We start from the raw sequence: 15,351 nt of genomic DNA, 5'->3' as shown, positions 1-15,351 counted from the left end.
ATAGTTCAGTTGGTCCGTCTTTCTTCCAGCTCCAAGGGGTATTCCTTGATTCTATTATACTTTTTTTGATGATGAGTCCTATAGATATATAACTTGAAATAGAATCACATAATATTGTTTATAATTACCCCAGACCAAATCTCAGTTAATAGAACTAGCATAAACAAGTTTGAGTGACTTAGTTAAGTGTATCGGAAAAGGAGGTTTGGGAGTGGTCCAATGTGGCCCCATGCTCTGCCCTTACCCTCCATGTTTTCTTAGCACGTAAACTGCCCCCTTTCTCTTCTTCCCCGCTCCCTTTCCTCCAACAGATAGTAAAATAAGCAGGAGTGTTTTGATACAGGTGCTTGCCATGGAGAGCCATGTAGAAACACCATTGTATAGTATAAATAGCATGATGGGCTGTCTAAAAGTAAAAGCCATTAGCCAAGCATTATTTGTGAGATTGTGGCTTAAACTTTGAAGTTCTGGCTGTATAATGAAAGCAAAATTATTTTGTGCATTAATTGCAGATCTCAGGGACCATTATTGTGTGATTTAATCTGAAATATTTAGACAGTTTCTTGTTTGAAACTGTAACTTCTAGAACCATAGTTTCTGTATTTAGCTCTAGTCAGAATTTCATCAGGAGGCCCTATTCTCCTATAATGTGGAAAACTCTAGTTTTCCTTCCTTTCTTTTTCACAAGTATTTTCCTTTAATATTCTACATGCATATAGAAAAACATTTAATGAAGAAATCTTGGTTGTTTTAAAAATTACAAAATTATCATATTAATGTTTTGAAATTTTATTAGTTTCCATTCAGTAAATTAAAAAGGAACTCTAGGAAAATTTTAAAACACATCAAATTAATAAAATATATTATTTCAAAGTTATAAAATGAATACATGTTCTTTGAAAAAAGTCAAACAGCAGGTAGGGTAAAAAGTGAAGGTGCCCCCTCATCCTCGTTAAAAGAAAACAAACTATGGGCTCCCCTCGTGGCGCAGTGGTTAAGAATCCACCTGCCAATGCAGGGGACATGGGTTCGAGCCGTGGTCCGGGAAGATCCCACATGCTGTGGAGCAACTAAGCCCGTGCGCCACAACTACTGAGCCTGCGCTCTAGAGCCCGAGAGCCACAACTACTGAAGCCCACGTGCCTAGAGCCCGTGCTCCACTACAAGAGAAGCCTCCGCAACAAGAAGCCCGTGTGCCACAATGAAGACAACAGCAACTAGAGAAAAGTCCACGTACAGCAAAGAAGACCCAACGCAGCCAAAAATAAATTAAAAAAAAAAAAAGAAAAGGAAACAAACTATTTATCAAAGTGTGGAGTAAGCAACGGTTTCTTCACTCCACAGTTAGTGGCTTGTGGTTTGCCTTTGTTCTGCTGAAGTCTTGATCAGGTTCTTTTATAGATAGGAGAATCCATGGCAGAATAAAGGAAAAAGAGCTTTAAAAATTATTCTGGAACATGTTTGCTTTATGTTGCCAAATAAGCAGACTGTTTCTTGCTTTCTGAAAAGTATTGTTACATTACAATGTGGCATAAAATGCCTGTGGGCTAAAAATAGATAAGGAGCATATCAGAGAGAATAAGTGGCCTATCCCCACTCCCCATTTCCTCCCAATATTTTATTATGAAAAATTTCAAACATTCAGGAAAGTTGAAAGAATTTTACAGTGAACACCCCATATACCCACCACATGTATTCTACCATTAATATCTTTCTCTACTTCTTTTCATGTGTCTGTCCGTCTATCTTTACATCAGTCCATCTTATTTTTTTTACACATTTCAAGTAAATTGCAGACATTGATACACTTCTTCTTAAATATTTCAGTATGCATATTATTAACTAGATTTTAGTATTTGTTTTGAGGTTTTTTTCTTTAGATGTAACATTTGCACACAGTGAAAAATATAAATATTAAAGGTACATTTCCTGAGTTTTGACAAATATGCACACCTGGGAAACCCCATGTGACTTATTATTTTTTATTGTATTAAAATATATATAACATAAAATTTACCATTTTAGCCATTTTTAAGTGTATAGTGCAGTGGCATTAGGTACATTCACATTGTTGTGCTATTGTCACCACTCTTCATCTCCAGAACTTTTTCATCATCCATACTAAAACTCCATACCCATTAAACAAGTCCCCATTCTCCCCCAACACCCAGTTCCTGGTAACCACTATTCTACTTTCTGTCTCTATGAATTTGTTCTAGGTACTTCATATCAGTGGGACAATACAATATTTGCTCTTTTGCATCTGGCTTATTTCACTTAGCATAATGTTTTAAAGATTCATTCACGTTGCAGGATGTATCAGAATTTCATTCCTTTTTAAGGCTGAATAATATAAAATGACTTATTTTTAAGTTGCTTTTGTGTTTCTAAATTGACTTTTCTTTCTTTAAGTAAATCACTGTATAACAAAGGTAACTCTGAGTGTTGAGGGTTGGCTGAGTATTATAATAATGTTCTACTTGCTATAGATACCAGATACCCTTTCTATTTTTCAACTATAACTTTAAATTTGGGGTTGGGGGGCAGGATGGTGAACACTGGATCGAAGGCAGGAGTTGAGTCTTTGACGCAGCCCACTGGGTTGCTGAATGTCTTTGGACAGATCACTTCTTCAGATTTTCTAAGGGTCCTTCTGACTCTAAATTTCATGAATATATGATTTGCCTTTTTGAATATACTGGTAGATAAAAATGTAGATATTTAATAAAGTCCATAGAATTTATATTTTAAACAAAGTGGCACTTAGTTGGAAATCTACGCTGCAAGAGTCTCACATCTGCAGGGGCAGGTGTAGATAACTGGCAGGTCCTGGTCTCTCTGAAGAAGGCAGCTTCTGCTAGGCTCCAGGAAGCTGGTGCTACTTGGAACCAGAAACCTGTTGCCCAAGTTCATAATTTATCAAGAGAAGCCAGAAAACTGGATATTTATGTGAAATCTTAGGATTTCCTAATGTTGGCAACAAACCTAACTAAAAAAATAATGCTTTACATGCTAAAGAAAACATATGGGTGGGCCAAATTCAGTCTGCCAGCCAACTATTTATGACCTTTGTTAGTTAAGGAAAAGGTCTTTGACCTCTTCTCATAAATACAGAAAGTTTTACTACTGAGCATGAAATATGCTTTAAAGCTACATATTCTGTATTTCAGGGTACTTGTATTTTTGATGTCTAATTCCTGAGACTTGTTTTGGAAAAACCAAGATGCTGGGCATTGTTCTTCCCTTCTATAATCAGCCTAGCTACTTCTAATTTTTATTTTTTAAATTAATGTTATGAGAAGAAGAAATAATGCTAATTCTTTATTATAAATATAAAAATTTCAAATGTTTCTGAATTGCATAACGTAGAAAGTGAAAGTCTACTGTAACTCATTTCCTAGATCACTATTGTATTTGTGTTATACATTCTCATTGATCTTTAGTTTTGTTCAGAGCTTAAAACCACATATTGTTCATTGCTTTTTAGGAGTGTGTGCATAGTCATGATGATACCTGATACATTGTTACTTCTTTGTTTTTTTACTACCCTAAAATTTGTGTACTGATAATCATACTTTTGAGTTTTACTGTATTTTTTAGTAATGCATAAGGTGTGTTATAACATGTGGCCTGATAAACAGTTTCGATTGTTCCTCCCAGGATTCATTAGGCACTCAAGCTCCTAATTTCACCAAGGATTCTTCAGCGTGGGCACAGTGAGGGCATAGTCTTCAGTGCCCTGAATACTACCACCACAAAGCCTTTCTTTCCCTCAAAAAAGGGCAAAGGCATAGTGTACATCGTTGCTTTGGCTATAATGTAATTTGTGTAATTTGAACATACTTCAAAGTGTTTTAAGTAATAGAAGATGTAACTTTGAATGTAAAATATGTCTTAGATGAATAAGGGCATAAAATGAAAAGTAAAATGTAGTCACTTTCTTAATACCATGTTGGAAAACAGGTATCTCTAAGAAGTCATGTATTCTAAATTGGGTTTATTCAAACAGATTTATGAGTTCCTACCCTGAATCAAGCCTGTGCTCTGACAGGCCTACCTTCTAGCGGGGAATTGGACTTTAAACAATGAGTTACATAATTACTTTAACAAGAATTCTGTGAGGGGCACTAAAAAAGTACAGTACTGCTGTAAGGTGTGAAGGGGATGTGAAGTCATCTGGGGACTTTAAGATGATTCTCTTGAGGAAATGATATTTGAGATGAGCTATGTAAAGACTGGGGTTGGGGCTTCCCTGGTGGCGTAGTGGTTGAGAATCTGCCTGCCAATGTAGGGGACATGGGTTTGAACCCTGGTCTGGGAAGATCCCACATGCTGCGGAGCAACTGGGCCCGTGAGCCACAACTACTGAGCCTGCGCGTCTGGAGCCTGTGCTTTGCAACAAGAGAGGCCGCGATAGTGAGAGGCCCGCGCACCGCGATGAAGAGTGGCCCCCGCTTGCTGCAACTAGAGAAAGCCCTCACACAGAAACGAAGACCCAACACAGCCATAAATGAATGAATGAATAAATAAATAAATAATTAAATAAATACAGAAAGAAAGAAAGAGAACGAAAGAAAGAAGGAAAGAAGGAAAGGAAGAAAGGAAGAAAGAAAGACTGGGTGGAAATTAAATGGACAGAAGTTTGGAGATGGTGGGATCATTCCAAGGAAAATGAATTGCTGAATGATGGCCCTGAGTGGAAGGAGCATGCATTGTTTTAGGAGCTTAAAATGAATGGCCTGGGGCTTCCCTGGTGGCGCAGTGGTTGAGAGTCCGCCTGCCGATGCAGGGGACACGGGTTCGTGCCCCGGTCTGGGAAGATCCCACATGCCGCAGAGCGGCTAGGCCCGTGAGCCATGGCCACTGAGCCTGCGCGTCCGGAGCCTGTGCTCCGCAAGGGGAGAGGCCACAACAGTGAGAGGCCCGCCTACCGCAAAAAAAAATAAAATAAAATAAAATAAAATAAAATGAATGGCCTGGAGTGCAGAGAGCAGGGAAGAGATATGGAGAAGTCAGATCCTGTGGGCCTAGAAGCTACATTAAGAATTAGGTTTGTTCCTTTGGATAGGGTGGCTGTAAATGTATTGTCCAAATCAGCCCATTTGAGATACTGTTATATGTGTTTCTTGGATATATACTGTCACTTGGATACTAGTCACTATCAGTAGCAGCAACATGGTATGAAATATTTGCAGCAAGATTTGTTGTGGAAGATGACTCTAAACTAGCATGTGCCTACTCCATAAGATCACTGAAGGCAATTTCAGTGTAGTTTTGGCCACTGGCTAATTTCACAACCTTGAGTATTATAGGATGAAATAAGTTTTAGTTTTCTTCCTTTTGGTTTTGAATTTTCCTTTAAAAATTTTATTATTGACATTTCAAACATATATAAAACAAAGAGTAGTATAATAAATGCAACATACTCATCGCCCACTTTTTTTTGAGGTTAGTTTGTGCTTTTATTTGCCAGTATAATTTAACCACAGTGGCCTGCAAACTTTTTTGACCTAAAAAGTACATTTTACATCACAATCCAACAAACACACACACATATATAATATGTATACATATATAAAAGTGAAATAAAAGTTTTGCCAAAAATGTCTACCCTGAGTGTTAATTCTTTTTTAAGACCTTTTTTTTTTTAACCAAGGATGAACTTCACTGACACATCATAATCACCAAAGTCCCCAGTTCATCTTAGGGTTCACTTTAATGAAGTGAATACACCCACCTTTAATAATTATTAAGATAATTATTAAATTTGTTTCACTTATACCTCCACCCATTCCTCCATCCTCTGGAGTATTTTGAAGCAAATTCCAGGTGACATATTTCATCTGTAAATATCTCAGTGTGTATTTCTAGAAGATGAGAAAAATTACCAAAAACAAAACAAAACCTCCTCAAAAACTTTGATGTCTTAATATCATCAAGCATTTGTGTTGTAACAGTATTTCCATTTCCTGATTTTCTTATAAACTAAAAAAACATCTTTTTTTACTTTGCTTTAATCAGAATCCAAATAAGATCTGTATCTTTGTAATTAATTGCTACATCTCTTAGGTCTTTAATGAGGTTCTCCTCCGTATCTTCTTTAAAAGTTCTTTTTTTTTTTTCATATACAGAATGTTCACTCTGTAGTTTCCCACAGTCTGCATTTTTGCTGATTGTGTTTCTGTGGTAATGTTTAATTTGAGATGTTCCTTTGTCCTTTGTATTTTTCTGTAAATTGTTGATTACATCTAAAGCAGTGGTTCTCAGTGGGGCGAGTGCTATTGGCATCTAGTGGGCAGAGGCCAGTGATGCTGGTAATCATGATACAATGCACAGGAGGCCCCCCACAGCAAAGAGTTATCCAGCTTCAAATGGCACGATTGAGGGCCAAGCTTTAGAAACCATGATCTAGAGACTTGATCAGATTCAGGTTCAATTATTTTCAGTCTAGTCTCTTTCTTCTTGCCATGTTAGAGGCTATTGATTATTACCCAGGTCCATTAATGAGTTAAGGGTTTACAAAACGGTAACATTCTATCATTCCTTCTTTCTTTCTTATCTGGAATACCACTATAAAGAGCCACTTCCCTTCATCAGTTATTTGGTTACCCTGAGCTACAATTCATACTGTAAAGGCAGCTTACCAGCCGATAATATTTTATATTTTATTCCAGGTTGATCTCCTATCAAGAGTTTTTGGCATTTGAATCTGTTTTATGTGCTCCAGATTCCATGTTCATGGTGGCTTTCCAATTGTTTGACAAGAGTGGAAATGGAGAGGTGACATTTGGTAAGAAAAAAAAAAGATTATATGTTTAAGTGAAGTTAGTGAGGCTGGTTCAGTTTTTAATTGCTAAATTTAGTAACTGCATATAGATTGCTGCTTATTTAAGAGCTAGTCAAAAAATGAAGTATTAATTTCCTAAAAAGATTTACATAGATAAAATTAAAATGGCTTTATTTTCTTTTAAGCATTAGACTATTGCAAAAAATTAAGAAATTTAGAAATGTTGTTGCTTCAACTCTTTGACTCTCTGACACTTTCACATTCCTAAAGTAGGTGGTGTAAACTTATCTTGTTCTGGGCCAGCCTGGGCAACATTTTTTATGAAACATACTGAACAACGTGGATTAATCATCTCATACCTTCAGAAATTTGGGGGTAGAGAGTTCAGAGCTTCTCTGGAGCATCTTTGGAAAATTGCTGCTATGTCATTTTAACACCTAAGAATGGAACTGAAGGAGGGAGTTAAGGCAAGAATAGTTAGCATTCTCTGAACCCCCATTTTAGATTTTTGGTTTTAGGCAACAAGGCTAGAATGTTAAAATTGCCATTTGAATTGGATGTGAAAATCAATTTAAATCCTTTGGTAGGCACATAATCTAGCACATTGTGGATGTCTCAAAGCATACAAGCTAGGATTTCTATCTATAGCCATGTATTAGTTTTTTGAAGAGGCTTACTTGCAGAAATTAGTATGTGTTTAGTAAGAGTATCAGCTAATTTTTCCTGCAAGAGGCTTTTCAATAAAAATAATGTAGTGTTATCAAGGACCTAGAGCACTCCTCCCTTTTTTTTAATATTTGGATTTTTTTTATTGTGGTAAAACAACACCTAACATAAACCTTAGCATCTTAACCATTTGTAAGCATACAGTTCAATAGTGTTAAGTATATTCACATTGTAATGAAACAGATCTCCAGAACTTTTTCATCTTGTAAAACTGAACTTGAACCCCTTTAGTGGTGTGAATTGGAATCAATATGTGGTAGAGAAACTCTTGAAAATCAGGCTTCCCCTGAGCCACAGTGCTAAATATTTATTCACTGTAGTGTTGGTTATAAAACAAATATCCTCTAGTTATACCCAAAGGAAGATGTATCGATACTATGGTGAGAATGGTGAGAAAGTACAGGTATTTGAAAGGACCAGTGGTACCTTTGCTGTCATCTTAGTGGGCACATGTTCTAGCTTGGCATTGATTGTTTCCTTCCTTCTGCCCACTGACCCAGTTGTCTTCTGTTATCAGAAGATTTTCCCAAGTAAATACCTATGCAGAGCTCTTTAGGTGTCTGTGTTTATCTTGGCATTCTCTCTGCTTTGGAGCAAGCTCTGGCCATTCTGCCTCCTAAAGAATGTTGATTTTCCTCAGAAACACCTAGATTTTATAGTTTAAAGCATAAAGCCTTTATCATCTCATCATTCAGCATTAACCCTGTACTGCTGAGAATGCTGCATTTTCTATTTTCAATAGGTATCACACATGCTCATATACCTTATTTCCAAATGTGATGCACAGATGCTTGGGAAATAACTCGATATAAATATCTGCCTTAGTGACAGTATACCCGTGCTTCTGTTATGTGTCCATTTCTTAAGAATTAGATTTCCCAAAACCAAATTCTATTTTTTTTTGGTCCCCTTTACCTTGGTATCATGATTCTTTGTGTCTCCTCCATTTGATTGCTTTTTCCAATTTCTATTTTAAAAATAAGTCACTCAAGATAGTTTATTCAACAGACTAACAATAGAGACTCATGCCATTGTTGATTAGCAGATTAAAATGTGTAGGAAGTAGCTGAGTGGTTTATACACACATTATTTCATGCAAATGAAAGCTTGTAGTAATTAGACTCCAACTTTAGCATTTTATAGATCTTTTGTTTTTCCCTCAGACTATGATTTATGAGTTAAAATTTCAAGAAAATATAATTAGGATTAAAATTAGAACAAATCAGTTTTAGTTTTTATAGCACCTGTTATGAACTGAAGAGCATATAAACCCTCCAGAATCCTTCATTCTGCTGCTCCATAATCTAGAGTTAGGAAGATTCTTACGGAAGATAAAATTGAGCTCCCTTTCGACATTGTTCCTGTGGTCCCTGGCCAACTGGATGGTTCTCTTGATGGTGCTCACCTATTTGCTGGGGACCTTGACCATTTCCCCTCCCTGCCCTACATCCCTAATTTTGAGGATCCATTTTTAGACAAACTTTCTTAACTAAAATGAAAAGAATCATAATGAAGGAGAGAAATTTTAATTTTATATTCTTAAGAAAAGAAGAAAAGCATTGAAACTGTTACAGATGCCATTTAACAAAATTTCTAAGGCCCACTCATTTCAGGCTGTATTCGAGACTACAGAATTTCAACATAAGGAAATAATTAACTTGGAGTTTGTTTTAATAGGATTTTGGATCTGTGATAAAGGTCAGTTTTCATGTTTGTACTCACTTAATAAAATGAATTGTGCTTTTGTATTTATAGACGTATGTTTAGGTAAAAGGAAAATTTAGATACATTCTAACTCTAAATCCTTTTCACCAGGTGGCCTTATGTTTTCTAGTTTGGAGCTTATTTAAAGTATAGATTTTTCTTGTGCACATCAGGAGAGAAAGGTGGGAGAGAATATTGGATGCAAGGTGTAATGGAGTGGGGAAAGACTATTACGCCGTCAGTATATCTCATGGACTATGATGATGATGTTATCTGTGTACTTGTGTATATTCTTATCTATGCTTTTTTTTTAGATATGCTTTTTATACACATCAAATTGTGTACTTAAATTGTGTGTATCTTTGCAAATATTTATATATATCAGCATTGAACAACATTTACTTGAATGCTGGACAAGTTTTTTTTTTTTTTAATTAGAGATACCTCTGCTCTGGGCAAGAGGACTTACATTGAGACCTTGGTCATCCATTTTAGAATGTACAAGCTCAAGAGAGGGTTTTGGAGTTTTTAAAAGAGTGAATAAAATCATTAGTTGTTTCTTCTTTGGTGTTCTTTTAGTAAAACTTCTAATGCATGCTGTGGATGATTACTTAATGGTTTGTATATCTGTTTCTGCCTGGTGGCATGAGCCTTATAGGGGCCATTGCATGACTGGTGTGTGCTAGATATCGTGTAAACTTGCCTTGGTCTCACCGTTGTCCACTAGTGTACTGGATATTCTGCTCAATAGAATTAGATTGAGGTACCCTAGATAACCAGCTATTCTACATTGTGTTGTCAATAGTTGCCATGCATTTGTCCCAAGTTAAAAAAAAAAAAAAAAGCCTATTGCTTTAACAGGGATGTAATCATTCTAAAAAAAAACCCCAACAACACTCTTAACCTATTAACTAATAAATGAATATAAAACATGTTATATATTCTAAATTTTCTATTAAAAATCTCATCAACATTGTGTTCCAAAGTGTTTGCCTGGGAATGGGAACTCTCTGAAGAAAACTTTTCCAGGGGCACATCTTTACCCCAACTGTAGAACCCTCAAAAAGTAGGGATTCCTTTTGATTTTGTACCATGTTTGACCATCATTATGTATAACAAATAAAAATGTGTTCCATTTGTGCCTCTAAAACAGACTCTTTTTCCCTAAAGGGAATAATAATCTGGGCTGTTTCAGGCATGACCACTGCTATTGTTAAAAAGATTTAGGAGATGGAAGTCTAGATATGAAAAATGTCATATCCTCTCAGTGGAAACAAAGCTATAGACATGGCATAATATGAAATTCTAATGATAATAAATGCCTAGTTTAACTTGGTAAGAATGAGAGCTTCACTTGGGTGTTCAAATTAAATCAGGAATACTTTTTGAGACTGCTTTCAGATATCGCAGAGAAGGTCACATTAATATTCAAGGCTATAGAGTAGCTTAGAATTTGAGGTAAAAAGAGGACATGGTTTTACTTGTTTTTATGCCATTTGGTGATAGATTGTTGAAGCATCTAACTTCTATAGTAATAGATGCTCTTTAAATGTAAACTCATTTTTCCTGAGAAGTGGACCTTTACATATATTTGGCAGCAGGACTACTCTGTTGACTGATTGTACAGTAGTCCCTTTTGGAGGTAGGTAAAGGGTTAATAGAAATACTTTTCCCTCAGTAAAATAGAAGAGGTCACCCCGGACACTAATGAGCCACCTGGAAATAGAACCTAGAAGTCTGGCCTGACATGCTGGGTTGGCTGGGACTCCTTCTACAAGCTCCTGTTGTTGATCTTTTTGTTGTTGTTTGTTTTCCTTTTTTTTCTTTTTTAGTTTCTTAGTTGTTCCTCTTCTTTCCCCCCAAGTTTTCCCTCACTGAGAAACTCTTTACTTCTGCAAGTCTTGCCATTGTTTTTGTTCAGTTATACAAAAGGATATTCATTGTTCCTGGTGGGAGTCCTTCTAAAAGCCTCTCTGACTTCACTTTAAGAACTGTGCAGGTGAAACTCAGCTATTGAGGACATTTTTTTTCCCTGACAATAAAAATGTTTGATCTCAAGCCTATAAGTTTGAAGGAGTGGCTCCTGCTGGGCTGGAATCCTTGAAATCAGGATGTCGTTGGGCTGATGGTAGGTGGGCTGTGTCACAGGGCTGATGGCTTGTATACCTACAGGAGGAGTTCTCTGGCCACACCGTTGGTACAGCAGCTCCTTCCAGGCTCATTCATGGAACAGGCATGGCGGCAGTCTTGGAGAAGAGTGCTAGCCCCGGTCAGAGGTAATTTTGTACTGCAGAAAGGTGAACAAGACCAGTAGGAAGCTCCCATAAGGACCAGGGGAGGGATGAGGGTGGATGAGATGGGGAGACACAGTGTGGGCTGCTGGGGAAATTAAAACCTCTGTTAAGACATATTTACATAATATATATGCTTCGATGTATTTCATCTAGTACAATCATCATAAGTGACTGATACAGCTAAACTGACTAATGTTATATGTCTGTGAACATTTTTACTTAATCACAGTTGTCACCATTACCTGCCCTCCTGACAAATCATTGTGCTCCTCTCCTTTAAGCAAAGAGAACATAATGGCAGGCTACTTTTGTATCTGGCCCCGATTCCCTTTTCAGAGGAATTATAAATCATCTCTTTCATGAGCCCATGCTCTGCAGGAAGTGAAAAAGTGGTCTTTTGTTTTCTATATGTCAGAAAACAAATGGATTCCTATTTCCCTTAGCAGTGCCAACCTAGTATAAAACACTCGATCATGATCTTGTTGCCAATAAGATGTGACTATCATATCCCTTTCATCCAAGCCAGAACTGTGGCCACTGAAATAGCACTCCTTGGAGAGCTAAAGACCCTTGTTTGCCACTGGAAAGACGGGATTCTCTCTGGGGGGAAACTTGCTGTGTAGTTTCAGTTAGATATACTGGGTATATTTGAGATTATTTGTGCTCCCTTTCATGTCGTACAGAACCTGATAAAACTGGGTAAGATAAGAAGATCATCAGCTCTTTGGGCTATTGCCTCACACAAGTATAAGCTCTCCAGTTCTGGAGCTTTTGTATAACTTTTTTTTTTTTTTTTTTAGTAAACATATCCTGGTAAAAGTAAAGTGGTAATTATGAATTTGATTTCAAAACAATAGTTGTACTAATTATTTCTGTAAGCTTCCTGATTTAGCCTTAGGCAGTTGTGTAGTGGAAATAATAACAGAAGGGAAGTGGAATATCAAGAGGTGCCAAAGTAGGTTTGAAATTTTGTAGCCTGTGACATGGCTAAAATAATTAAAAGTGTCTGGGGGTAGTTAATAAACCACAGCATATAATAATGGTCATAATAAAACCATATACAAAGCTGTCAACTGACCACTTTGGGTGAAGGGAGAAATGTTTAAACAAATATTCATGGAAAATGACACTTATATATTTGGGGAAATTATTATGAGTAATTTAAGCCATCATTTTAATTGTTTCAAAGGTATTGTAAGATTTTATTTAAAGGTTGCTAAGTAGTTTACAAAATAAGATTTTAGTTAAAAGTTTTTATTTTAGAACTATTTTCCTGAATGTAAATTATACATTGTAATTTTGGTTTATAAATATCCTTTTTGTGATAACAGAAGACAATTTTCATGGTTCATTAAATTTTCATAAGTTTGAAAGCTTTTTAATCTTTGGCTTTATTTGATATAGTTTTGTACTTGAGATTCTGATATTTTCCAGTCATACAAAGGGAATTCAGTTTTATTCCACTGTTATATAAAACTTATTTAGTTAGCAATACGTATATTTCTTATCAAATAGTTGAGTTTTGGGAGTTGTGACCTTTAAAATAAAGGTTATAAAATAACTCATTCCCTTTAATAATTTATCTTAATGTTACTTAAATATATGTAGTAATTTAAGTTATCCTAATATGCTTTCCATTAATTTTTTCATAGTCCCTTAGTTTAACACTTAAAATAAGAAATCAAATTAATTAATTTGGAAAGAGAAGCAACTAATTAATTGAATTAGGAGGATCCTAAAAAAATCTTTGCTAACCGGCCATAATACTTTTAACTCTAAATAGTTTTTTGCCATCCTTATTATTTTAATTATTTTGTAAACTTTAACATATCTTACAACTTGTTGAAGTTTCATATAGATTCAAGGGTAATCCTTTGTGTTGGTTAGGATCCCATGACTTGCTGTATTGCGTTAATTCTTTGTTTTCAGAAACAAAAACTCATATTTAATTTGTGTTTATGGAAGATGAAAATAATTGACATAATTTGAAAACTCTGAAATACTGTTGCTATTTAGGCCAGAAATAAATGCTACATTCCATTTGAAAGAAAAGATGAGAATCCCATCTCCCCAGTGACATCCAATGCCGCCTTCCAACTGACTAATCACTGTGACCTATTCAGAGCTGTCATGTTGAGTCCAGACTGGTAGGATTTCCAGTTCAGGATTCTTACACTCCCTCCTGCTTCCCCAGCATAACAATGCTTTTATCAAAAAAAAAAAAAAAAGTATATTAAAACTAAAGGGAATCCATTAAACCATTTACAATATGAGATTTATATCTTACTCAAAGAATTTGCAGAAATTAGGTAAAATAGCATAGTTGGAGATTATAAAACATTAAGCTTGTATTTACTAATTCTTTAGTATAATTGATAGCTATAGATAGTAAAATCCTTTCACTAATATAATTGGCTTAAATTTGAAAATAATTTTGTTCTTAAGACATCAGTAAAACGGGCTTCCTGCTTTCTTAACTTTGTTCACGATTTTTTTTTTTTTTGGCATGAGCTTCTAAATTAGTCTATCCAGTCTATGCTTGTTAAAGTACCAGTCATTTGTGAATTGACTTTCATAGTAAGTGTAGAACGGTGAAAGAAAGCGAATGACTTTGTAGTGCATGAAGACAAGCTGTCAGAGGGTTTTGGTTGTATATTACACAGTGTGACTGGTTCCTATCTAAAAGTTAGTATACTGTGTTTAGTCCTTCTTTACTTAAAAGTGAATCACTAATTTCACTTATCTTAAAATATTTTAATAGCTGAGACTAATAATCATGGTTTTTATGGGGATCTTGAAGCTTTGTGTCAAGACCATATTTTTGACAATATCAGAAGCTTTTAATAAGGTGCTTGCTGCTGAGCTAATGATATGCTTTTGATAGTATTTCTTATACCTATCTTCAATAGACATATTCAGGCTAGTGTGAATGTAATAATCAAGCCTCAATCAAGCCATACTTAGTATGACAAATATTGCATTATACTGTAATTTAGGTATTCATGCTTCTGATAAAGGGCTTAATTCGACTCCTTGAGGAACCGGGAAAACACTATTGATTTTATACTGGAATGCAAAGTAGCAGCCATTTATAATGCAAGATATAAATCACTTCCTAATTAAAATTAAATCAAGAGAAATTAAAAATCTCATGGCCTTATATGTACTGGTACACAATCTTAACTGTAAAATTATATTTTGTATCAATTGTGCTCCTGTGCATGGGTTTCTGAGCACAAAAATTTTGCAGCTAATGTTAGTAGAAGCAGATAATATTGACTTTTTAAATTTCTCTTAATTTCTTTCTGTAGGAACATTGCAGTGGACTAAACTACTTATTCCAGATATAATTTATTTATTTTTGTTTTCCCTTTCAAGAAAATGTCAAAGAAATTTTTGGACAGACTACTATTCATCATCATATCCCTTTTAACTGGGACTGTGAATTTATCCGGCTGCATTTTGGGCATAATCGGAAGAAGCATCTTAACTACACAGAATTCACACAATTTCTTCAGGTGAGCTTAGTTTTTCATGACCAGCGTAAATATATACCATTCCTCCTCCATCTCCTTCCCTTTTAGCTTTATTAGGTTTATTACAAAAAATAGCAATCCTCTGTGGCATTTCACCCCCATTTTTCATTTCTCACTCCCAGAGGCAACTTATTTAAATTTTCGTAATTGTTTCTTTCGGTGTTTACTTTCATAGCTTTAAATAATAAACATGTGCTGGCACTTCTACTTTTTAATTTTTCACTTTTAGGTATTTTTTATTTAATTTGAACTATGGAAGATTAGGAGCTAGCTTTTTCACCTTTCCCTCTCTATCACAGGCTTG

The 15,351-nt window shown here is 35.5% G+C and overlaps 1 protein-coding gene across 1 annotated transcript in view; it reads left to right on the top strand.

Moving 5' to 3' along the window:
* Positions 1–15,351, top strand: part of SLC25A12 (solute carrier family 25 member 12) — a gene marked incomplete at its 3' end in the record, with an annotated part of 91,862 nt that overhangs the window by 23,352 nt on the left and 53,159 nt on the right. The window contains exons 4-5 of the mRNA XM_079710727.1: positions 6,675–6,790; positions 14,890–15,029. Of these exons, the coding sequence (XP_079566853.1) occupies positions 6,675–6,790; positions 14,890–15,029 (256 nt within the window). The remainder of the gene's footprint in view (positions 1–6,674; positions 6,791–14,889; positions 15,030–15,351) is intronic.

The sequence above is a fragment of the Hyperoodon ampullatus genome, assembly GCF_949752795.1.
Source record: "Hyperoodon ampullatus genome assembly, chromosome: 8".
NCBI lineage: Eukaryota > Metazoa > Chordata > Mammalia > Artiodactyla > Ziphiidae > Hyperoodon > Hyperoodon ampullatus.
Note: the sequence above shows the minus strand (reverse complement) of the source record. Positions and strands in the feature narration are given on the sequence as shown.